This window comes from Myiozetetes cayanensis, unplaced genomic scaffold (assembly GCF_022539395.1).
Source record: "Myiozetetes cayanensis isolate MyiCay16 unplaced genomic scaffold, myiCay2020 scf6-25, whole genome shotgun sequence".
Lineage (NCBI taxonomy): Eukaryota > Metazoa > Chordata > Aves > Passeriformes > Tyrannidae > Myiozetetes > Myiozetetes cayanensis.
This window is the reverse complement of record NW_026087853.1, coordinates 15604381-15631073: the sequence shown is the minus strand read 5'-3', so window position 1 is coordinate 15631073 and position 26693 is coordinate 15604381. Positions and strand designations below refer to the sequence as shown.

The following is a 26693-nucleotide window of genomic DNA, read 5'->3' as shown; positions in this document are numbered from 1 at the left end:
AGAACAGTTTGCTATTGTACAAGGGCAGCAAGATCATCTTAAAATGACTTTTCAAAGGAAAAATAAAGAAACCACACCAAAATAACCCCAAACAAATCTCCAAATCTAAGTCCAACAGCAACCCTCTGCTGAGCAATCAGATGATACTGCTCTGAGGGTCCCCAGGCAGCTGTTTGAGAACTAGTCTGCCTGCCACTGTCACAGCCTATGGTCAAAGCTCAAGTACGCTTTTGTTGTCTTAGACTAGCCAAAGGGCAAATTCAGTGGTAAATCCCAAGAGCTTGTAAAAAGTTTCCTCTCAGTCTGGGGTGTGTGTGGGGGGGGTGCTTAACTGATCAGATAGCAATTGTTAGTGGGGTTTTCAACTGTAATGCCTGAGAGTGCCACCCACAAAGTGCTGACCGCTCTTCTCGGGGGCATCTCATATCCAACACAGTGAATCAAGGATGGCAGATGGGTACAGAAATATGCAAAAATTACCTTGTTGGGGGTTTTTTGTTTGGTTGGGGTTTTTTTGGCAGTGTTACTCAGCACAAACCCAACTTCTAAAGTTCTTGTTCCATGTAACTACAAAATACAGAGCTCATTGATACTTGCCCCATTTCCAAAGCAGAGTTTTTAGAGTAATATCCCAAAGGGTGACAGAAAAAGATTAGCTCTAACACTTCCTGAAGAAATTTCCAGCCTCTTTTCCCCAAAAATCTTAGCAAGTCTATTTCTGTATCTGAAGGCAAAGGAGGCAAAACCAGCAAAATATACTTAATAACCAAAAGATCTACATCGCTTTAGCAATATAGCCAACTGTGGCTCTTAAACTATCATGGAAAAGATTTGTTTGCATAAAGCCTTCCTTATACATTATATTATACTTGCAAACTGCAAAATAAAAGCTGGCTACTCCAGAAGCTTTGTTTGTTATTAATTCCCTTAAGTTTAGAAAATTATTTCATTCTAATTAATTGTTTTATTTATTTTTTTAATCTCATGAGAGAAATGGTCTTCTTATCTTTCATATGCAAAACAGCTAAAGAGAGAACAATCTTTTATACAGAGAAAGAACTCCAATTAATAGAGATTTTAAATACTTGGGAAGCTGTTATGAATTTTGCCATTGATCAGACAGCTGCTTGGGAAAAAAAAAGACTTTTCAGGAAAGTTACATAATTAAAAGTAACCCAGTTCCTTCTTGTTTATATTTTTTCTCCATCTGTTTATCCAGATTAAATATAAAAATTAATGAAACCCAAATGATGCCCAGTTTGCTAAATTTACATCTCTCTTTCATATACTTTTACTAGATCCTGCATCATGTACCACCATCAGTTATGAATTCCCAATGCTCCATGGGCATTTTAAAACATTGTTACATTTTTAATAACTCAACCTTCAGTATCTACATTACTGTGCAATTAAATTTTCTGAATTCTATATAATTTTTTCTTTAAAAACACCACCCCTACTACACAAGACTAAACCCCAGAATTATATACAGTTCTAAATGCTTAAGTGAAAGTGAAAGTGTCAAAATTAGAGTCTGTTCTGAGCATCTTAGTTTTTCAAACTAACCTTAGGAAGTTCTCCATCAAGCCTGTAACCACTGTTTGAATCAAATTTCTTTTGGTAGGATATATAATGGGATTGTGATAAAAACAGTTACAGAAAAAAAACAGCAGTGAGATGCATAGAGCTCTGCAATATTTATATCACCCAGACAGACAACACAGAGAACCCATCAGTGAGGTTAAAAACTGCAGGACAGAGAACAACTGGCAACAGCAGTCAGGTATAAAGGGCCATAAAAAACAAATGCAAAAATCCACCAGCTGTATAAAGTTGGACACTGACTACTAATTTAAAAAAGGCAGAATAATAAACTACAGTTACTTCACTTTAACAAATAAAGTCCATGTAGTCCTGATTCTAATACCAAAAATATGTCATAGAAGCTAATGAAAAGAAAATTGAACAAGTGCATGCATGCTGCAGTAAGCCAAGAAAGAAATACATTTACAATTGTATTAGCAAGACTCACTGGCTGTGCAATCTTGGATGTTTTAAGAGTAGAGCAATAAAAAATTACCATACATAACTGAAGCATACACATGAGCCGACAGAGCGAGCAAGTACTGGCAGTTAACAGGAGTGGATTGCCAACAAAGCAGAAATGAGTCAGGATGAAAAGAAAGATCTTTTATAAAACTGATCCACACTCACATCTGAGTTGGCCAATCTCTTCAGTTGTTCCCCTTTCACAAAAGAACACAGGATCTTAAACCACAGAGGTAGAAACCATGATCCCTTGTAAACAGATACACAGGTATATATGACAACCCAACCAACTTTACCCTGCACAGAGAGCTGGGCTGCACCCTACCCATGCTCCTCTTCTAGTATCTCCAAATTATTCACCAACAAAATTAACTTCTCTAATGTGTTTGCTAGTCAAACTGCTTACACGAACCCACTTCAGACTAGTTGTCTCAAGCAATTTTCCTATCACTATTCTCTCAGTATTTGCTCTTTTGTAATGAAAATAGGTCACCTGCTCTAAAATGGTACATTTAGTTTCTAAGTGCCAGAGAGAGCAGCTTCCCTGGCGGCCAGGCTGCCTTTTGACATAAAAAGTACACTGCAGTAGGTACACATACCCGTGCACTGAAATCCCAAGAGGTTTGCACATTTATCACTAAAACCACACATGGACAGAGGGAAAAAAAGCCTCAGATGCAAAATGGGGAATCTTATCCAAAGCATAACAACATGAAAACAATCAAACTGGATGAAATCCACAGCCTGTTCAGTCCAGGGTTTCCATGACCTAGTGCCAGAGATGAATGCTTCACAGGAAGTGGAAGAGCAACATTAAAAAAATCTGTGCTTGCTACTACAGCCCATGTGGACTTGAACTATTGGAGAGATCTAAATCTAAAAGTCCCACTAGGATTAGTATCCTCTTCCAGGTGTATTCATATTAGGTGTGGACACAGTTGAACAAAATTCCACCTTTTGGGGGACTACTGCTTAATTGTTAGCCTCAGCAAATGCTGCATTTTACAAACAGTTTCACAATTCAGAAACAGAACAAATGTCATCAGTGAGAACCCTCTGTAAAAACATACAATTCAGATAATCAAATATAACCTTCAGAGTTTCATCAGGGTTTTACTGAAAAAAACCCCAAGAAATGCAAATGTTGAGCACTTCTGTTTCAAAACAATCATTTTATCAAGCCACTGTAAAACTGGACACACTGGACAGGCAATAAGACATACATCTCACCTCCCATCTTTTTACCTGGGGATGAACAACTGAACGTGTGAGAAAACAGTCTGTGTTCCCAGCTATAGAGGACTGTGTGGAGGATGGAAATGTCTCTACTAAGGACACTCCAGCTCCTCCAAAAATCAGTTTTTATATAAGTAGTTTATTCTGATGAAACAACCAGCGTGATTTTTCCAAGTCAAAAATTAAAAAAGACTCTACCCATTTTGTTGTGGAAACACCTATGAAATGCAACTGCACTTTTCTTTTAACTATATGTATAAAAAAATTGGAAACACTACTGGGGAAAGCCCAGCTCAGTATGCAGGCGCCCCCTATGACGGGAAGATAAGGAAATAAGAGGATTTTGTTCAGGTCAAAGACCAGCTGGTCAGTCTACCTTCCCATGAAGCTCAAGGTCTTCCAATTCTCTGCTTGCTGACCCAGAGCCCAGGCTGAAAGTCCACCATCCAGCTCAGTTTTGCACTTCTGATGGGTAATGCAAGACCAGAAGGGCCATCTCAATCACCTGAACCCACCTTGTTAGGATTTTCCACAGTCACACTGTGAGCAGCCACAAAACCTGTCTCTCTTGCGTTATGCTTCCCACTAACATCATGCAGAGAGAAGAGGAATTGATTCTCACTAGTCATGCTCATCTCTAAGGATATTTCTCTATGGACAACCAGCATTTTTATAGTTTATCTGTCACCTTCTGTTATGATCTGGGGAGAAGATGGGTCACCTGTAGTCAGTTCCTCCAACTCTTGGACTCAGGTGGACTGTCACATGACAATGAGGAGCTGCCAAACAGGTCTGCTTGGCCTCTTCCCTTAGCCAAAGCCTCTGAACCTGTGGTAGAACTGATATTCTCAGTGGGTATTCCATACGGAACAAATTGGTTACACAAATATTGGAAGTTTTGCATAAAGTGCAACAGCTGCCTGTGTTAAAACATGTTCTCTATTCCCTAATATATATTCAAATGCTATGTGAAAGGATGAAAGGTCCATGCAGGTTTTTGTTTAAGACAGAGCTACAATTCTTGGAAATAGTCAATGCACTTTACTGTTGTTTAAACAAATATTAAATAAACGATGAAGAGTTAAACTGTAAAATGTCTTAAAATAACAACCTTTACAGAAAAGCCAACCCTTACCTACCTTTGAAAGATTCTCAATTTATCAAAATAATTTTTACTCACAGAATGTTTATTACTATTAATATGACATTAGAAGCTGCTCTATGAATGTCAGTCTTACAATAGAACTAAAAATAAGGTGACCTTCCCTGTCAATCTTTCTTTATACAGACACTAAAGCAAAAAAAAGTCCAATAGATAATAGAGAAGTGAATAAAATCTAAAAGGCAAAAAAGAGAGTAATTAAAACTAAATTTAAAAATTTAACTTCAGTTCAGGAAATAAAAAAATCTTTTTCTTAATCCAACAGCAGTAAGATGTGACATACTATGATACTATTTGCAGCTTCCCAAGTTTCATGAGTTTATTTTCAAACTCAGAAGTCAAATGACTTCCACTACGGTGATATTATATGATTAGCAAACACGACGAAAGCCACTGATCGTCACACAAACCCTCGTTCCTGAGCCTTAATTTTCAACTACTAAAACTTCAGTGAACTGTTGTTGAACACTGCACAGGCTTCCCCACCCACACAACTGCTGCAGTTGCTACAGTGATGCAATGCTTATTAATGGGACCAAGGGTGAGAGATGGACTCACACTGCCAAGTAGCCAAAGGAGAGGTGTCCCCCAGGCTCTCTTTTTGCCACACCGTATGGCTCATGCACTGCACAACCCATGCTCTCAACGCACAGCACACACTCTGGGGACAGAAAAGAGGGATGAAGAGTTGCAGAAGCACAGCACCCACATGCTTCAAGTTTCTGATGTCAGCAACTAAGTCAATGAGGTCACTCAACAATTTTCATAGGGAAATACCCAGGGCTAGAGAAGGTTTCACAAAGTAACAAAAATTTCAAAACACATCCCTAGACTTTCCTTTTCCCATGGACTGAGTGGAAATATCTATGGTACCATTCCAAGTTATCTTTGGAATAAGGCTATATTTATCTACAGAAGGCACAGAGGAGGGGAAAAAGAGCCTAAGAAGCCAAGTAACTGGAAAGACTATTCAACAAATGGAACTATGAAAAACAAAACCTAAAGCAAAGACCTGGTGTTTGCCTGGCATCTAGAGAAACATGAAAGTCTAAGAACGCTGCTTTAAAGTACTTTATCAAAAGTCTACAAACGTGCAGACAAAACAAAGACTCTACCAAATCTTCATGTATTTGGCAAATGGGAAACCAGACGTTTCTTCTATTTAGTGGGTATGAAGGAGAAAGAATTGAAAACATCTCAGCTGAGAAGGTTCAGGAGCATTTAACTAATTTTGAGAGGAATGAAGATGTGATTAGAGGGTTATTAGTATTTCCACCAGCTATTCCTGCTGAGCACAAGGATGCTGCAGAAAGAATGCATGAAACTGCTGTGTGAAAGAGATGATAGACTCAGACTTTCTGCTCTTCTTTTTCTCTCCAGGATCTGTTGCCACCTTTCCCAACTTATCTTTGTCCACTACACCTCCCTCATACAATAAGGTACTAAAAAAAAGATGCCTTCTAAAAGGTAAGATGATCTATTTTGTTTTCTGAAACTATGCTCAATGGGATACTTCCTGTAGCACAGGAGTCTAATGGCTAGAGAGTTGATAAGGGTATGTTAGAAACCAAGTCCTAGATTGGCAAATCCTCAAATATACACGCACTTATCAGTGCGTTCACTCAAGCAAAAGTTCTCTTTTCCTTTGCTATTCATACCTGGCACCAAATTGAACCAATATTCTCTAACTTGCCAGAAAACAGAAATAAAGCTGCATAATTCGTATAGATGCTCTTCAAATCAAGACATGCGACGGTGGTAGAGGGCACACTTTGGAAGAACTTGTATTCTCTGAGACCTCTGAACTACAGAAATATCAAAACAAAAATTCCCCAAAGACTCCACCTTAACACCACACCAAGAGAAGAAAACTCATTCTGACTCTGCCCAGGAAGTAAAATACCTAGGTCAATCTTAATAAAGTGATTGTAACATGTAACGAATTACTAGTAGACTGCTCTGTGGTCAGCTTCATTTCCTATTGAAAGTAAAAACAATAATACAGGATTAAATATGTGTTTCCAGACTGCAAAGGACAACCAACTAATTCCTTTTTTAAGTTCCTTCTTGCAGTGAGATACCCTGCAGAGCCTGTCAGCGAACAGGTAAAGACTGCTTCACCAGCTTCACTAAAAGGCCACAGAAGATAATTTCTGACCTCAACTTTAAAAGCTTACAGATAGGAAGAATGTTTATAATTTGCCCAATATGATAACCTACAACTATTGACTTTGATGCAGGTTTAGCTTCAATAAACAACTGTGAAAGGTCAAATCTTGAGACAGTAAAACCAAAACCTGCAAATATTTGAAGCAGTTGTTCCAGCAACAGCAGTTTCCTCAGCAGCCAAGAGCTGCCCTTGGCGGGGAACACGTGTCTGTTTCACATCCCTGTAACATCTTCAGCGTTCCCCAACCTGAGGGGGCTGTATGCAAACCTAATCCCGACAGCATGTGGCAGTGACTGCCGGAGGTGTTGCTGCAGCAGTGTGCAGGGGGCATGGGGGACCCGGGGGTGGGGGTGCAGTGCAGCTCTGCGAACAGGCACTGCCCCGGACCTCGTGCCACAGGACTGCCCCTCACCCTCCTCACTGCATGTGGGAGGGCTCTGACTGCTGAGATGGGAGCAGAAAGCCAGGACTGAGAGTGCTAAGCCCATGTGTCTTCAGTCTCAAAATAGGCAAAATGCAAATGTAAGTGTGCCCAGGCCACCTTTTCTGCCATTTACCACAGGACTCACAGTGATGGTCATCGCTTTCTCACAGTGATTTGTGAATCCTGGATTTTCAGGAATACAGCTTTAGCCACCAAGTTTCATGAATTTTTCATTGTGCCTTTATGAATAAATCTCAAAACCCTAACTCTAATCATAAAGTCCACTTTTCTTAATCTCTGTCTCCAGAAAAAGAATATTTTTGTCAGAAAGAGGTATCAAAAGACAAGACACTGGAGAACTGAAGAATGTTGAAGAGCTCATGGTGTTTTTTTGGGACCCAGCAGCAGTAAAAATAAATAGTGATAACAGACACTAAATTTGATAAAACAGAAGCCACTTCAAATGTTTCAAATTCCAGACTAGCAACGTTTCATAAGACATGTAGTCACTCACATACCTGCAGGTTCTCTGTGATCCACTGGCCCACCCCTGTACCTACACTTCCACAGCGGAAGGGGAATGGAAAACCAGACGATGAAGCCATGCACTTTTAAATGAAATACTATTCTGGGAAGTGACTACACAAGCAGCAGAGGTGGTTTTCTGCTGACTCCCTGTGGGGCCTGTTTCCCCCCCCCATCACCAAGGCTGCAGCCCTGGTCAGGAGCCCAGCAGTGCAGCAGGATGGCTCTGCAGCATCCACTCTACCAACCACCAGCAGGTGCCACATACATCAACTGCCCTCCAACAACCAAAACCATGCTGCAGGTAAGTTCTTGCTACATGTTTTCCCACCAGTTTCAGCCCTGCGAGGCTCAAGCCCTCTCTACAGAGGGCAGCCCAGCTGAAATGCAGTGATGCACGCCAGAGGAGGCATTTTTCTGACAGAAGTGCTCTGATGTGCACAGGTGGACTTCATGTCCCAAGTCAAACACAAATCTAGTTCAGGACTATCTGGAGTCTTAATCCTTCCTGAAGCAGAACCAAGCTCACCTAAGGAGTTGTTCCAATGGGAAGGAGCAAACTAATGGGGAACTCAGTGAAGACTTTATGAACAGGCAGGCTGGGGCAGCACACAAAAGAAACTTCTCTTCAATTTCTATCTTGGGCATGTAGGCAATTTCATCAGTTATAGGGCAGATATGTCAACATTTGCCACTGCTCTAACAAACTACAATTAACAAAAAACACTGGAAAAAATTAAAAGCCATGAAATTATTATCCACAAATCTATAAAGGGATCTAGCCAATACTCCTGGGTGGTCACCCTAATCTTAAAGCATTTTTTATCACTCTGTGAAACTAATAATTTCTGTTATTTTATATTATTTTTTGATTTTCTGATACTTTTCAGCAGCAGAAGGAGAAATAGAATTGAGAAATAGCCCCATGTAATATAGCCAGAGAAAAATCCATTCCAAGATCCCCTCTAAGCACTACTGGAAGAGAAAATCCCACCCACGCTTCAGTTACAGTCAGAAAACTGGAAATAAAACATATAGATGAAATATCAGGGCACTGACTTGTATATTTACTTAACCAAGTTTGTGTCTACAAATATATTTCAAGGTTGCTATTGCCAACACAATTGTAAATATTTAAAAAGAAACACATTAGACTAACGTACTATTTTTGCACACCAAGGAGAAAGGGGTTTTTTTAATAACCATATGTATCACTGTTAGTTTACTCTTGAAATTTATCATAAATTGTGCTTCATGACGTACACTTCAATTAGAAGAATCAAATAAAAATCCAAGGGGTTTTCTTTGGTTTTTGGCATGAGTGTTGTTTTTTAAGAATAAGATCCAAACCATTTAAAATTAAATAATTCAATTTGCTATATTCTTCTCTTCTTCCAGCTTACAGATAATCTTTGCCTTAAGTAGCAACTTACACAACTGAAGTCTGAAGTTCCTTCTTATGTACAAACACAGCAAGGTTGTCTTTTTCCCAGAAACTATGATCTTCTAGACATGGAACTCAATATAATCCAAATATCCTGATTTGAGTCATGTTTTATCTCAAATGATACTGGTATGAACAGCCATCCAAATGTGTGGGTTCACATCATAAAACTCTTTCCATAAAAGGTCCACCCTTTTATGCTTATGCAGGAAGCTAAATTATCTGATGTAATTAACTCTGTTCAGAAAAGGAGAATTTGTGTGTTTGGTGATCATTTGCCTGGGATATTTTTATAATGCATTCCTCCACACTGTGCTCAATTCAACCCTAAGCTGCTTACAGAGATACTAAACAGAACATGTGATTCATTTGTGCATCTTTATTCTTTTAAAACATATGATAAAGACAAGCAATAGGTCATTTTGCCCCCCTAGAATCGCAACAACTGACCCTTATAAATCTTGTAATTCCTCCAATTAATCCCATTCCCAGAGGCAGGAGTAATACTGGCAAATTATCTGGTTGCAGATATATTTCATTAATATCAGGTGACAGTTTCTCTTAGTTGTGGGTTTCCGTTATATAAGATGGATGGACAGCAAAACCCCTGCCATCCAAGGATTTTTTCTATATGTATTGTCCTCACCATCAGAAACATTTCCCTTGGAATTCATTACTATGACGATTTATTGCTCTGAAGATGTGACTATGGTGGACTGGATTTACATTTTCTACCCTTACTGAAGTCTTTGAACACATGAGAAAGCAATCACACATCGGATTACTGGGGTTTTTTATCAAACGCACGCGGAATGTTCAATTCCTTGTGAATATATTGGAAATATATTAAAAAAATACCATGTAACTGCCAATCTAGAATTAATTCAAAATGCACTGATAGCCTAGACTAGCTTCATGTTGATGTTTCACCAGACATTACTACAAGAATGAATAAATAAATATTTTAGAATACTATGTGAAGATTGAGCTTTATGTAACAGTGGAAATGCTGAAACATAGTCAGCTAAAAGTAACAGCAAGACCCTAGTTTCTTCATACAAAACCTCTCCTCCTTCGGGTCTGTGTTTGCAAGGTATTTACTCCCGCAGTCACACAAGCTCTTTGTTTAATGATGCAGTCATTACAAGGAAGATTCCAAACCACTTGGCAGCATAAGCAGCATAGCAGCAGCTCTGACATTCCATGGTTTCCAAGGACAGGAAGTTTCCCTTTCAGTTTTGGGACTCACTTGTGGGTGTTTTGCTAGCCCACTCCTTCTCCCTTGCTCAGAAGACAGTTTTTGCCATTTGGCTAGCTACAAATGGGCATTGGTGAAAGCAGGCAGTGTTTATAAATGCTTTCTTAAATGCCAGGTTGTCCATCACCCGCCAGTACACACACCTCTACCACTCATGAAAACAGGCCATGAGGTTCTGGACACCCACTCCACTGGAAGAGGGCAGCATGAGTTTTATCTAAGGTCTGCAACTCTGCAGGCATTCTTTGCCCCACACAACAGAGGGGCAGCAGGCACAAGGCTGTGCACGATGAGGATGGCAGAGCAGCAGGACACAGTGCAGCTGCAGCGCTGTGGGCTCCCTGACACCCAGCCAGGGTGTCTCTAAGGGCTCATCCCCGCAAGCATTGCTCACAGCAGCACTGCTGCATTGCTTCCTTCAGCCTAACCCGAAAAGGTTCCTGCCAGCAACATCTGCCAGCAGACTGCACAGTGGTTCTGGCAAATCCAGCCCACTGAGTCAACAGTCGCTTCAGCTATAAAAAAATGGGAGATCCTCTGGCTTTCACCTGCATGTGTTTGTTGGATTTTTTTGTTTGTGGGGATTAAAAGAGATCAAAATCCCTCCATTTCTATGTCAGATGTGCATTACACTTCTACTTGATACGGCAATCTCTCAATAAATCTGTATGAGCATAATTAAAATTCTCTTAAAAAGGTAGCATTAATGATAAAGCGAGGCTCAGGGAACATGCTTTGTTCAAATGCACAAATTACGATTTTAATCCACTATTTAAATTATTTATCTGTCTTTCTGCAGAGTTCAGTAGTAGGGGTACTTCCACAGGTAGTGCTAGGGACAGTGTTTCCGCAGTGGCCCATGGGACACGCAGGACAGCCGGGCCGCAGCCTCGGGACACCCCAGCCCCGTCGCCCCCTGGTTTCAGCCCAGGGGAACACCCGACGAGGCGGGAGATCCCCGCGACACAGCAGCCGGCTCCGGGCCGCCATTGCCAGCGCCGTGCGGGATTACCCGTTACCGCGGCAACCGCGGCCGGGCCCGCGGCCTCGTGACGCCACAGCGCCGGCCGGCCCGCGCGTTGCCGGGGAGACGCTCCGTCACCACGGCGACCATCACGCCGCCCTGCCCGGCCGCTGCCCTCAACCATAACGCGGAAAAAGTAATTAAAACAAATAGGCAAAAAAACCCCACAACTCGGACGCCACGAGAGCCGTCTGCGTCGCCGCTCAGTCCCGGCATTGCTGCGGGCCCTGCTGCGGCTGGCCCTGACACCGTCCCGTCCCTATCCTGAGGGGTGTGGGGCAACACGGGCCACGAGCAGCATTCCTGTCCCGGCCGTGACATGCTGCCAACGCTTGGAAAAAGTGAAGCAAAGAATTTCCGTATTAGCAGCGAGGAGAACGCAGTTCTGCCAAAGCCCAGTGCCTGCCTTCTCACTTGGCAGATGGCAGCCGTAGATTCTCTCTCTTTGCAAACATTTGCCCTAAGCGAAAGCCAGATCAAAAAATGCAAAACAAGTGGAAAAAACCCACCCCATGTCTGTTTCACTGAAGCAAGGCAGGCAATCCGGGCTGATCCCAAGAGCCAGCACTGGTGCCCGTCACACAAGGGCTGGTCACGCCATCTGGGTACAGGGCTCACCTGGACACCTCCCGCCTGCACAAGCAACACCAGCCGCGCACTTCTCTTGGGAGAAAAGACCGAGCCCATCTCCTCTGAGTGAGGGCACTGTGTTTTCATAAAAGGGACAAGTGGCCACTTCAGTGCTCTCCGTTTGCTTACATGCGCTATAATTTCAGGTATTCTTTGCCAAGCGGCTCTGTGGCTCAGGCAGGAAGACTGCAGGCTCTGCTGGGGGATCTCGCTGATGCCAGGCAGGGGCATAGCAAGTAAGTTGTCCTGGACACAAGGCCAGGCTGCTGCCAGCGCTCCTGGGCTTTCTTCACTGACGCAGTTCCAAACTGCATCACTTAATTACATTAATGTAGATTCACACACAACACTGTATGAAAACATTTAGAGTTATAAAATGCATCTAGTTCTTACCTTTGATATGCCTGAGGAGATGTGGGAGGTGTATTGAACACATGCGAATATGGGTGATAGGGTGTCTTTTTCAAAGCCTGAATAAGATTTTGTCTATATTCTGGGTCTATACACCACAAGGACCCCTTTCCAATACTCTGCAAAGAAAAAAGAATTAAAAAAAAAAATCAAATATTTGATCTAATGGCACAGCCTTATTTATTTAGCAGTATTTGTCAGTAAAAGCAGTGGGTTTGGGTTTTTCGTCTGACAGAAGTGAACATAGTTTGCTTGCCAGAGATTATAGCTCCATTAATAATGTATTGCAACCGTATGATTTAAATCACACTTCTGAGGGGGAAAAAAATAAGAATGAATGTTTGGTTGCTCTTTCCCCCCCTCTCTCTCATTACTACTGAATATGATGTATTAATAGCTGTCAACTTCCCCATCACCCCATATTGGAAAAATAAGAAGCTACAGTTTAACTGTTAAATAGAAACTTTGAAGAAAGTATCTTCTTTTTGGAAGTGATTTTCTTTTCCTTTTGCTGTTACACTAACAAGAAATAAGGCTAAAAAGGAGGGAGTTAAACACCCCAGCAACTGTTTTAAAAATAAAAGGACTTAATCCTTCAAGCCACATGACATCAATGCCATTATACTACAAGAGGAAATTAATCATCTTTTCTCCCCTGAGGGAAAAAAAATACCCCAAAAACCCCAAACAAACCAACCAACCAAGAAAAAAAAAAAAAGCTCATAACCATTGAAGGGTGTTGTGAAATTGTGATTGGCTAAAACAACAGTTACTGTAGTTACCCTTTCTGGACACATAGAGCAACACAAGTGGTCAGTCTGTAAGGCAAAGACTACTACTAACTAAGATTCAGTATTTATTCTGCAGTTATAAGCAGTGAAATTTCAGTTCTTGTCTCAATCCCATCAGAGGTCAGGCTGAGAGGATATTTTGAATTGTTTCGTGTCAGTTCTCAAACACATACAGAATGATAGCTCAGGAGGAGTCTTGGTCTGCTTGAGTATAACAAAAAACCCCCACCAATCCTAATTGTTGACTGTACTCCACTGGCAGCTTTCAAGGCATTATGATAAGATTTTCTAGTAAATGATGATGTTTCCTGGGACAGGTGGGGGAAGCTGTGCTACCACCTCTCGCCACTTTTCAATCCAGGATCATCCCTTTCCTCAGCTCCGACTTCTGTCAGTGGAACAAGGCTCTCAGTTCACATGTTAAAGAACAAACAGAGACACACACAAAATCACACCAGAAGTGGGATATAACTTTCTTAACCCATAAGGAAGACCAGAAACAGACACTTGTTCCTTTCAAAAACTTACCATCTTTGCCCTACCACCTAAGTGCTTCTCTGCTTCACCAACAGCTTTAGGATACATAGTGCATTGAAACATGCTAAGTGCTTACAGACCTCCTTCCAAGCTTACAAAGACAGTAAATCTGCAATAAATTTTCCCCAAAAACAAACATAAACGGAAAAGCAAAATCTTCCCCAATGTCACTGGATGGCTGTGTGGGTGCACCTAGCAAGTTCATAGCACCATGTGAAACTTGCCTCGAAAGAAAAGTAGAGGGGCTGGTACTACCCACAGGAGCTGTAACAGCTTTCTGTCAGAAACAGGCACAGCTGCTGCAGGGGATGAAGAAACTATCCTCTGCATGCTGCTCTGGGGGAGCAGGAACATGGGGCCAAGCCTCTTCAGGACAGCGCAGAGTTTAAGCTCATCTCCCGCGTTACTTCCCCGGTGTGCCCTACCAGGCGGCCATGGAAGAGTCTAAGGGAAAGCATCTTCCAGCTCTTGAAGTGAAGTAAGGCCCTTGCACAGCCAGAGATCAAGATTCAAAGGGCTAGAGAGAGAGAGCAAGCAAGACTCTTGGGCTCTCACCTCAGTAAAGCACTACAGCTGGTGACTGAAAGATCCACTGCTGGTGTCAGTGATGGAAGCTGTGCACCCCACATCTCAAACCAGTTTGCAAAAACAATTTTGTTAGGCTTAGCCTTCTTAAATATGAAACAACGAGCCAGACACTTGACACGATAAGCCTAGTAAGGGACTTTTTTAGGCAAAGGACAGAGTCAAAAATAGAATCCAAACCTCCCAAATTCCACTTCCATGCTCCATCCAAAAGCCAGATGAAGAACATAAAATTTCCTTTTAAACAAGCAATGTACAAAACTAGAAATGTTTTTTCAGGAGAAAACCTTTGCTGGATTCCTTACTTCTTACAGCATGGGATAAGCTGGGGTAAAAAAAAAAAGCTACACTTAAATACCATCTACCTTACTTGTACTTACTGGAACACAACATATTGTCTCCGAACTTCTCTGGTTTTTTATTTACTTCCAAGATAGACTTTTCATCTACCTGGAAGAGATTACTCCCCAAAACCATCAGAGTTAGTTTAAGCTGAGGGTCTTATAATATGAAGTCACTACTGAAGAGTAACTTCAAAACCTTCATTACAGTTAAGATTTGTTTGGCTTGCCTGTATTCTTGCAAAAGCCAAAAATAATCTCACTGAAAAACTGAAACTCTCTCTCACAAAAGGTATTGAGAAGAATTACACTCCATGTTAAAAAAAAAACACTGGGAAGGCAGATTTGCTGTATTTTTACTGCAACTGAGCTGACTTATAAGATACCAGCAAAACCAAATGCAGTTTAAGGCAAAGGTCCATGCCAAGTTTTCTTTTAAGATCGTTAGTTTTGTTTTTCTACAATCATGTAAGAGAGTAGGAATAAAAAGAAAGCTGAAGGGCCATCCAGTTAAGAATACTTCTTGACTGTCGGGAGGCATGAAGAGCTTTGTTAGCTCTCTGTTTAGATTTGTCATTAGTCTTCGCATACACAGAGCAATCACAGGAAAGGAAATCATTGGCGCTCAGACCTTCGGTTAATGATTAATTTCCATCTTATGACACTTGGCGTGCTGCTTCACTACCTCCTCCACGCCAGAAGTCAAAAGTGACTCCAATCAAAAACCAGCAAGGAAGGGTCAAAAAAAAAAAAAAAAATCCCTGGATTACATTTGTCTCCCAGGCAACAAGTGACTGAGGATTGGATAACAGCCCCCTGATCATCTCAGCACTGGAGTGCTTTCAGACCTCCTGACATGCTCCCAGGGCCAGCACAGCCACCTCCCTCCTGCCAATCACAGGTTACAGCTTCTGCATTCATTTCTGGTTAAGGTTACTAAAAACATGGGGAATGTTACTACAAGTCCCCTTCACATTGTCCAAGAGTAAACTACAGTTGCATGTAAACTATTTCAGAAGTGTTAATAGAGCGAGAGAGCAATACAAAGTTATCCCAGAGAAGTTCATGACTGAAAACTTTATTTAAAAAAAAAAAAAATCCTTTTCTATTAAGAAATCGCTACTCCTTTTTATGTCACTTACTATACATGTAGATTGTGCCATGATATTGTGTACTAAATCCCAATTTATTAATACATTTGCTCTTTCTCATATATACAACTCTGATTCCCTCCCAGCCATTAAAACCCATGCATTGCCATGAAAAGTTACATGGCACACTCAACGTTCAGTCACTTTTTCTCCAAATGGACTGTATATAAATTTTTTTTAATCCTACTTTACACAATCTATTAGTATCTAAATAAAAATGTTTGGCCTTTTTTAGAAGAATTGAAAAAAAAAGATTGAAATAATTAAAATGCTGCTTGTCAGCTCTTTCAGTTGTTACAGCTGGGAATAAAAGCATTACCCACTATTAAAACTCCTCATGGTAAAGATTTTGCTTCCACGTACTTCACAACTAACTGCCTGGCCTTATGTATCAGATATTGTCTGCCCAAAGCTCAATTAAAAAAATTATGTATTGAGCTCTTTCCAAAACAAATGGCTGGAAAAAAAAATCCATCTATATAAAAATTCCTAATAATAATAATAATAAATATCCATCTATATAAATAATGATAAATAATAATATAAATAATGGTAAATAATAAATATCCATCTGTATAAATAATAAAAATCCATCTATATAAAAATTCCAGATAATGTTTATTTGAAGAAATTTTTTCCCTGGTTATTTTAGCACAGACTTGAAATGTGTTAGGAATGCAGCTTTTTCCCCCAGATTTGTTCTTTTTATTGCCATAAAAACAGTCTGGCCAAAAGAAAGATTTGGGAAGAGTAGATATAGGAACCACAGAACATGTCGGCTCAGGGGGATTTTGGCAATTTCAAATTTTACCTTCTGAAGCTGTGGTAATATGTTCACTTTGACCAGGGAGGAGCAGCTCCAGATGTCCACATCTCTCACAGCCGCAGCAGTATCACCAAGATGGTCCTTAAGGGAACAGACCCCTAAGGAAAATCTCCCAAAAGGGATGTAGTGGGTAGAGGGGTCCTCACATCTCCTGTTGTTTCCCTGGTCTTGACTGCAGTCTTCCTCCCTGATGTCTTGCATATGTCTGGCCTTTCTTCCACAAGCCCATTTCAAGCAATTTTCTTCAAAGAAAACTATTCTACTCACACAATTTGATGTCATTTAAACTTAGTAATCTGGCTCACATGAAGGGTCTGATGAGCACCCAGAGCTGCTGCAAAGCAGGGGATGAATGTGGAGAGCCAGGGAGGGGAATGGAAGCTCTCCCCTTCTGCAGCAGGAACTGTGTTGACACCCTGATGCATTTCTTGGAACAGCACACTGAGAAAGGAAAAACAGGACTCTGGCTGGATACAAAGAGGCTCGTAAGATGAATGGGAAAACTGGTATGACATAGAGCGGGAGTACAGGGGAGAGCTGGGGTGAGCTGGGCAGCGAGGCTGGCACACAGCCCTGAGAGAAAGGCCAGGCCATGCATGTGAGACCAGAGACACTGAGATGCTGAGCACCAACACAGGGGTAGGATGGGAGGAGAGAAACCAAAACGAGACCCATGAGTGACCCCACAGCTCTGCACAGGCACCTAGGCTATGCAGCAAGCTGAGAATTATTAAACAACATTCAGAGTTAAAGACCTTGCTATTCCAAACAACAGCTCTCCACTGAGTAGATCTGTCCTCTTACTTCTCCACTACCAAATGAGGAGGGGATGAGCGGCCATGGCTAGGCTTTTCCCAACAAAACTATCAGTAATATGAATCAGGCATATGGCAGCTACGCAGGCTGAAGTGGTACAGATGTACACCATCTAAGACATATGTCACGCTGGCTACATGGGTACTTCAGTAACCATAAAAGCAAACAGAAAAAGCAGAAATTTCCTATTGCTCAAAAAAGGGCATTTCCAACTAGCATCTGCAGCCTCAAGCTATCAGATCTTGAAATCACACCCCTGTGACATCTGTCCCTGCCTAGCTCAGTGCAAGTTGCTGCAGTTGTTAACACAGGACCTGTGAATAACATTAAGGACATGTTCTGCAGTGATGAAGAACCTTTCTGTGTCAGTATTCACCATTACTGATCTAGTTTTCTCTCAAGGATGAAACCTACTATTGTTACAGGAAGTGACCTCTTTGCAAGTAATAGTGGAGAGATTACTGGGTATCAAAGGTTCTTACTCTAAAGAAATACTTATCCTGAGCTTATTGTGTCCAGTTACGCTGCAAGAGCAGGCTTGAAGTAAACCTTTCACACAGATTTGCCTCCAAGCTAATCCATGGGAATGCCAAACAACTTCCACAGGTGTCCAAGTACTTTATGAGCACAGAAGTGTTTCTACAGGATCAAAAAAATTGGAAGATAGAACTATCCATGTCACCACAAAATTTAAAACAACCATTTGAGTAACTACAGCCAGGACCAGAATCTGAAAAAAAATAATTATTTTAGAGTAGAAACACGTTTCTCAACTTCTGTGTCTGCACCACACCAAATGTAGCAGCACTAAGCCATCAGCCACCTCTTCACAGACTCTTGTGTCACTGCTGACTGCTCACACCTGTGCATGAAACCTCTGGGAGTATTGAGAGAATGCCCAGGGCTGTCAGGCAGCACAAGGCACGATGGAAAAGCCTACCCATGAAAAAGAGCACGGCATTTCACTCACCACCTGACACTGCAGTCACCCAGAAGACACAGCAATTCTGGAAACCTTGATTAAAACAGCTTTCTGGCTGGTTCCCAGGAAGAGCAAACTAACATCAAGGATTCCTCCTAAACACAAATCCCCCTTTTCTCACCTTCTAAAAAAATAATGCATTTAACAAGAAAAGTGAGGCATTTTTTGTGAGGAAACAGAAACGCAGGAGGAAGGGAAATAAAATACTTTCCGAGTTGCACCTCATGGACCCCCTGCCTTCAGCTCTAAAATGCACTTGAGATGAATGCAATAATCACTGCAAAATCTACTTCAAGAGAGAATGAATTGCTTAAATACCTTTTTGCACTATGCAGAGAAACCTGCCAAGTGACTTCAAAACCATTCCACAATACAACATCAATTACATATCCTTCACCAAATATGTCCCTACTCTTGACGGTCTGCAAACATCGTGCAGGCACTATGAGAAAAATGTGTTTCGTGACTAAGAAATTCACCAAGACTAGAAAATGCAAACCTGCTGTGACCACTGATACTCTGTTGAATCAGCATTGCAACAGCAAGGGCAGAGAGGTTTTTCAATATCCAAAGAGAAATTGTGCAACCAGGAACGCTACTCAAAGGCCAGCTATGTGCCACTCGCAGACAGTGATGACAAGAAGAGCACCCCTTACCCTTTTCATTCAACTACCTATCCCTCACGTTACTATCATGCTCCTCCAAATGAAGGGTATCACTGCTAAAATAGAACCAATTCAGAACTACAGTTCCTTCATCTATATGCATCAGAATTAGCATATTAGTATCAAAAGTTGGAAGTGATATTACATAATAAATTTTAAACTATATGGCTGGCAAACGCTCGGGCAGAGTTAAGATTAGATGCCAAAGTTGGTCTGCCAGTCTGTTTAAAACTCTGTTAGTTATCTTTACTCATTGGTATTTCAAGTTATTAAGAAAGACAGTGTTGCTTGCTCTGCTCTCCCACATAGATTCTCCAGTTGGAAATAGATTTTTGTGGGTAGTCACAGATAACAGGAAAACTTTATCCTCTTTACTGTGTACCTTGCATATGAGGTTTGGTGGGTTTTCTAGAAATGAACAATTAAACAAATGAAGTAATTTGCAGAAAGACACAAACAAAGCATTGAATCATCTGAGGTCAGCTAGTTTTTGTGGGGAGTTCTGTTTGGTTTTGAGCTGGTTTTGTTTTGTTTTTTTAAATTAAGAAGTACAACTGCTAAGAAATCCTTAAAGAAAAACAAAGCCACTGCCAACGATTCCTATTATTACAAAACACATTCCTCAGATTCACTGCAATCTCACATAAAAATTACAAATACCTATTCATGTAGTTTAAGGGTAGATTTTCTTCATTCTCTTTTAACTTTTCTAGCACAGACCAGTGAAATTCTCTATGTCCAGCTTTAAAGCACTGAAGACCTTAACCACCATTTTATGACAGTGACTAAGCCTTTAATTTTTATAAACCCTCACAAAAAAGCCTCCTGACCTATGAACTTAAGAGAGTTAGAAATTTCCCCATCTCTTACAAGGAAGGTTTGGCAATGTTATGTGGCAGCTTGACACCAACAGAAAACTGAAGTAATATCTGCACGCAGTATAACAAAAACTACACATCCATTTCTCCTGCATGTTTTCAACTTTTCTTTCAGTAACATAGCAGTCACAGCTCAGCTCAAACAAAAAAGGTGAAAAAGAGTAAAGAGACTAGCTAAAGCACAATTACATAACCATAAATATATCCTGATTTAATGCCTGAAATTAAAGGTTTGACAGGAAAGATTGCTGAAGTACAGTGTTCAACCCAAGTAAACCAGCTGCATCAAGAACCTACAAGGATTTCTCAAGAAAAAAAAAGGTCAGGGTTTTTTAAATCCTATTTTGCTCCAAGTAAAAACTTCAAATCACACAAGTCCAAGTCTCTGCTTTCACACTCACCTCTTGGTATTTTAGCTCACTTGCTCAGTGAGATACCCCAGACATCAACTCAGCCATCAACCTTTTAACCCCATAGTCTGCCATTAGGAAAGTGGCCTGATTCTTCCCCGAGTGGTGCAGCGCCATTAACCATCTCCATGTCTCTGCTCTCCTTCCAGTGACAAAATGGGCACTTCTTTCTGACTGGAGAGGTTGGGTGGGTAAGTTACTTCCCTGAGAATGGAAGTACAATTAGAGTGGAAAAAGACTACTTTGCCTCAAAACGAAATAAAACAAAAAGTAAGCCAAGCATACAAATGAACAATGGTACAGGACTAAAGAGGCTAGATCAGCGCTGTGAAGTAACAGCTGAGAAAAGGGAAGGTTATGTATTCTATAGTCAAAAAACCTCAACCTATTTCAGAGGCAAGATGCAATGCAAGATCCTGCAACAACAAGAAAGTGCTACCAAAATGCATACTGTCCAGTGGTCTTCTAATATTAAATGAGTTCAAGTCTCACCAGCATAAGACATAACCAGAAATTTTCCTTGTACCTCTGGGATAGTGTGTGCTATCCGAGTGAAGGGCCCTGCTCCCTGCAGCAGTGCCTTCAGAGGCTGCCCACCCCTGCCTCCCACCCAAACCTCCAGAGAGATCCCAGTAAGTAGAGTCACAGGCACAGATCCTATGGCCTTGTCTACCTGCCATAGGTGGAACAAAGAAACAGTAGGCACAGGAGTGACTGTGTTCAGGTTTTACGCTAATGAAGACGTTCGGGCTTTTAAGCAATTTTTACCTCTGCACTTCCCCTCATGAATACAGAGAAGCCAGAAATTTCTTCTAGACACCCAGCAAATCTGAGTTGCCACCAAAGACTAACAAACCAAAGCACATCCTTAGAGTCCAGGTTCCTGATCCAGGCAAGGGGCACTTCAACACTGTGTCTAGAACATCTCTCTACCATTATTTCAATCACGGTGACCCACTTCCAGGTAACACCACAGGCACAGCTAGTCCAGCTCCTCCAGCACAGCAGCACCTGTCCATTAGTACAGGTAAGCTTGCACAAAATGACTGCCTACAGCCAGCAGTGAATCTCTTACACCACATCAGCTTCCCACTGCTCTCATCATAAAACGATTTCTCCAAGAGGCTCAGGAGGTGTTGCATTATGTCACCCAACTCCAAGAGTCATACTTAGCTTGTTAAATATCTCCTTTTTGAGTTTATATGCGAACCACCCTATAAAGCTATTAGGATGCCACACAGAAATCCTGCAAGCAGCTGAAGAAAGCAGAATCATTAACTGCCCTTAAACAATGCCTGGCTCCTATATAAAGTAGATGTTGTTTCATGCTAGTGCTTAACAACCCCAGACATTCCCCAAAGTCTCCCCAGGCTAGGCTAAGTCCGGGCACTGAAGAAGAAGGGCTGTGACACTGCAAGGAAGAAACAAAGTGCAAGATCAAACAGACGCAGGGAGATGGGGCTGGGAAAGCAGGAGTACCCAGAAGACAAGCCTGTCAGCATGATGGGCCATCACAGGCACACTTGAGGGAGATTAGGCAGCAAGTTGCATTAATAATGCTCTTTCAGCCTATAGAATTTCTGTGTATACATGGAAAGTGTAATTATCCCTACCCTATTGAAAAGAAAATTGAGGAGATGCAGAAACAAAAGAATAAAAAAGAAGTCCTCAAGGTCACCTATAAAATCAAAGGCAAAAAGGAAAAAACCCCTGAGACTCCAGCCCATTTAGTGGGGCATGCTAATTTTGTATCAGAGGTGCACTCATTCAAATACTCACTGGTCATCTGATAGTCTTCATATTATCTACATTATACAATTGGAAAAGACACAGATTGCCTTTTCTTATAAATATATAGTTACGTCGGATATGGAAACCTAGAGACAATTTTAAAACACAACCCTTCACACAAGCGATATTAAAAAAATTATTCAACACTTATATCTGTGCTAAAGGTTTGCAGGTCATTTTTAGCCTATTGGTGTATTAATGATGAAATAAGCCACTGGGTGGATTTCCAGGTGAAGGGGTTAACAGCTAGCAGAAATGGGTAGGAGGGAGTAAGTTGCACCAAATCCATTAGCAGTGACAAATAAAAACAGAAATAAGGAAGACCTGACAAAAGCTAATGGATTTGCACCATTTCCCCCATAACCATCTATTTAATATATGGGTTTTCCTTGCTTAGTATTTAATATTGGTTTACACGATGAACTGAGGAAGAACACCGGGTACTTTGATAAATGGTTTGAGAGGCTCCCTGGATGAGAGGTTTCCAAGTATCCCTGAGCTCTTTACAAAAACAAAGCTGTGCTCCATCCCAAGCTCTGCTCAGCCTCCTCAACAGATCTCTGTCACCTGCAGCAGGCATAGACTGCAGAATGACCATCCTCCTGCAACACAGACCTCAGTGTTACTTGACATCCATGAACACACACATTATTTCTACTACTTACATACACATTCTACTCTGCTTGTGTACCATTTCTACACAAAGCTCAGAGATTATAGTAAAAAATAATCTCTCTTTCCCTCTCCTGTTTCTCCTGAGTGAATGAAATCCCAGAAAGCAAAATAAAATACATGCTGCAGACATCCTCCAAAACGAGGCAACTCTTGACTGCATATGAAGCCTTCATCTCGCTCACACAGCCCAAATCACCATGAACTCATCAAGCCAGGGCCTGGCTTCAGGAGCCTCAACAGCCCAAATGTCATAAGCCCAAACCTCATGGACTCAAAAACCCTGAGACTTCACCACGACTTGGCATTTTTTCAGCAGCTTACACCAATTCTCCTTCCACCCAAACACCAGGTATTATCACAAGGCTTTGGAGAAATGTCTCCTAAATTAGACAGTAAGATCAATGGCTCTGCAACAAAGACAAACCAGGGCACGACCTGTTTAGCTCCAGGAGCAAACCAGCCTCCTGTGGGGAGGTCAAATCCCAGTTGCACCAGTAAGCACACTCCCTCTTAAACACTGGACACTCTAGTGGGACTAAAACTTGCAATGCCTGTGGGAGAGGGCTTTCCTCACCTGGTGGGATTTGGCATCTTGTTTTTATTGTAATCCAAACCAAGCAGGAAATTCCACCTGAGAGCCACACCACTGCAACCCACACATGGCCAGACAGAGAGCAGCAAGCCCTCACCAAGCCCATCTGCAGAGTAAGAGCACCACCACCTACAGCAACAACCCCTTCCTGAATCTTCTGGAGAGCTGTCCACAAATGCCTTGCCAGGAGAGTCAGAAACACACCTTGACTGCACCAAAGCCTTCCAGCACAGGGAGGCTCCAGTCTCAAGATGGCAAGAAAATTACATACCCCGGCAGAGACATCCACCTGTCTCCACTGACTGCCATGTTGCAGAGTGGCAAAAGCATCCTCTCCCAATCCCATCTGTACCTTTAGTCTCCTGTGGCTGCAGCTCTACAGCCCATCTGTGAACGAGCGCACAAAGCTGCTTTCCACACCAGCTCCAGCCCACAGACAGTTGGAGACAGCCAGGGCCATGGCACTACCACAAGTGCAAACAGGAGACACCGTGCCATGTGGGTTAAGTACAGTGCGTCCACCCTGGCAGCAAGCACAGTCCCTGGCTCTCTCTGAAGGTATATGGCATCAGCACCCACTGTGCCACAGCTGGGGAGCCTGCACCCAGCCCCAGGGGATAAGCATCCTACCAGGAATGTCAAGGTCAGGGAAGGACAAATGGGAGAAACTGACCTTCTCAGTAGAAGAATGTGATGGCAGAGGGTAAAAGAAAGAAACATTGTCAGCTCTCATCCAAGTCATCCTCAAGGTGGAGTAAGTTAAAAGGAACAGCAGAGGAATGTCTCACTGTGTGAGCCATCAATTCAGATGTGCTCCCATTTCCTCCCACTTTTACTTAAATTCTGCTGCAGAAGCACAGGCTTGTAAAAAGGGTAAGAAGAGGAACTTGCTTAGCCTCAAAATTTAATTCACAGTAAGTTTTATTAAAATAGTAAGAAGACTCCCTTTATTATTTTTCTCCACATAGCCATCTCAAAAATAGACTTGACAATTACAGGTGGTTTTGTCTTCGGGTTTTTAGGTGACTGTATTTTTACAAGCATGGCTTCATGGGTTACAACTCATCATCATCATCATCATCATCATCATCATGATTTTTACAAGCATGGCTTCATGGGTTACAACTAATAAACTTGTAAATGCAGCAGATACAACAAAGTTTGGCATGAAGAACTCCTGCAGCATGAACCAGTCAATCAAGTGTATTTTAGAATGGATAATTAATACAGCATTTCAGCTTCCCTGAGCACCTCCACCAGTAAAACAGATTTGAAAGTGTGTAGATAGTTTATTAAACACGGCAAAGTGATTTCATTAGAAAATTAAGATGTTAACTCACTGGTGTTATGGACTTAAAGCAAAAGAGGAATATTTAAATCTATAGTTTTTCCAAGGAAGCTAGTAAGTCCCTGACCAAAACCTACTGCTTGGCAAGAATAGGATTCACAGGTTTATTCATGTTATTTCCTGGGCAGACTAGTTCTGCATTAGCACAGCATTAATCAAAGTCTAAATACTTAAGAATCCTGACTTAATATAGATTCTTCCTCTGTTTAAAGTCTACCTCATTTTTCCAGATGCCATTCCAAATCCCACAATGATTTTGCTATTTCATACAAACAGCAAAGGAAGAGCAGGTTTCCTCAGATTCACAGAAGAGAATCGAAAGGCATGTGATGGAGGCAGCAGCAGAGAGCCAGCCCGCAAACTCACCAAAACAGACCCAATAGAAATAGAAATGTCACTCTTCAGGGCGCTCGTTCAGCTAAGCTGGTAGCAAACAGGATGTGAGCATCAGTCACTGTGTGCAGATAAGAGGTTATTCAGAATAGCAAGTTCAGGCACAGACTGGGTCTTTTACCCAGTAAGGAAAGAGTGGGAGGAAGGAGGGGGTAAAAAACAGCTTTCAACCCACACACCGCAGCCCTACCTACTTGGGTTTTCCCTGGCTTCTTTTTAACTGAATTAACTCACAAGCAGTCATTTTTCATTTTCAAGTGCCATGTTCACAAGACGCCCCCATGAAATAGGAAGCCTGTGCGTGCTTCAAGTGTACTGAAAGGAGAAATGACAGGCTCCACAGGAAAATGAGACACTGGACAACCCCAGCAGCACCAGCAGTCCTGAGAAGAGGGACTGGCTCACTTGCTGAAAGACACACCATCTACCAAAGGGAGGATTTATGCTTGGTTTGAACAGGAGAAAGAAGAGAAACAGTTTGGAGCAGGGGAAGGGAAAAAGAGAAGATAACACTGTTGGGTGGAGTCTAGGAACCTATGGAAATTAGAAAAGCTGTATCAACTTCTGCATGGGGCTAACTTGTTGTCTTCACCCTCCCACTCCTCAGTGTTTACAAGTGAGTTATTACTCATTCTGATCATTGTATACAAAAAGGCTGCTGATCAATATTGCACTAGGGTGATTACTGTTTCGTGATCAAACATCAGAGTATGAATTTATCTGACTTAACGTGCCTGAAGTGGAAGGAAAAAGGGAGAAACAATTTCTGAGCAGACTCCATTAATGAAAATTGACAACTTGCCCAAAATCAGGTGATGGTATTGTAAGGAGTTCAGAAGTAACAAGGAGGCGAAGATGTATGATATTCTCAGAAGAACAGAAAATTGTTTTCTCCAAATTATATATGATCGAATATGCCTTTGAACAGAGGTACCATCTAAAGGAAAAGAAAATCTCATTTAAGGATGCCAAAGCAGGACTATTTTGATGACACAAGTGTCATGCAAACAGGCCTGCTGTGACCTGAGTCACTGCTCCAGGTCTCCTGTGATTTTTTTTTTCTATCAGTTTCACACAGGAAGCCTTCATATTTGACACACCAAAAATAGCACATGGTTTACGAATAAAAATCCTGCTTCGAAAAAGGGTTACAACTTTTTTCTTTTTCAAAATGCAAATGCACTTTCAGTGCAACAGTGACTGAAAGCACTTGCCCCTGTGTTCCTCAGACAGACTTTTACGATCAGTTCCATTTACAGATGATGTAAGTAAGAAAAAAAGAGAATTAAGAGGGAGAAAAAAAACACAAAAACAGCAATTGGAAATGAATACCTGAATGTGAAAAGCAACCAAAAAATAACATGCAAACATCCTTACAGAGAAAAATGTATAGCTAGAAAATGAGGTCCAAACTGCTGAAGGCCCTATTCAAAGGCCGAAAAAAAGGAAGGGATCCTTTATAATTGACTCCATTCATCCTATCAATTCTAAAACACTTTGGCAGCAGTCATCTTACCTTTTAGAGCTGCATAATGTACCAAAAACGGCTGAAAAACAGTAACCAGCCCTTGAGCATGCT

The 26693-nt window shown here is 41.5% G+C and overlaps 1 protein-coding gene across 12 annotated transcripts in view; it reads right to left on the bottom strand.

Annotated features, from left to right (window-relative positions):
* Positions 1–26693, bottom strand: part of FOXN3 (forkhead box N3) — a 208564-nt gene that overhangs the window by 92974 nt on the left and 88897 nt on the right. For all 12 annotated transcript variants that reach the window (XM_050335353.1, XM_050335355.1, XM_050335352.1 and 9 more), the window contains exon 3: positions 12316–12452. In XM_050335353.1, the coding sequence (XP_050191310.1) occupies positions 12316–12452 (137 nt within the window). The remainder of the gene's footprint in view (positions 1–12315; positions 12453–26693) is intronic.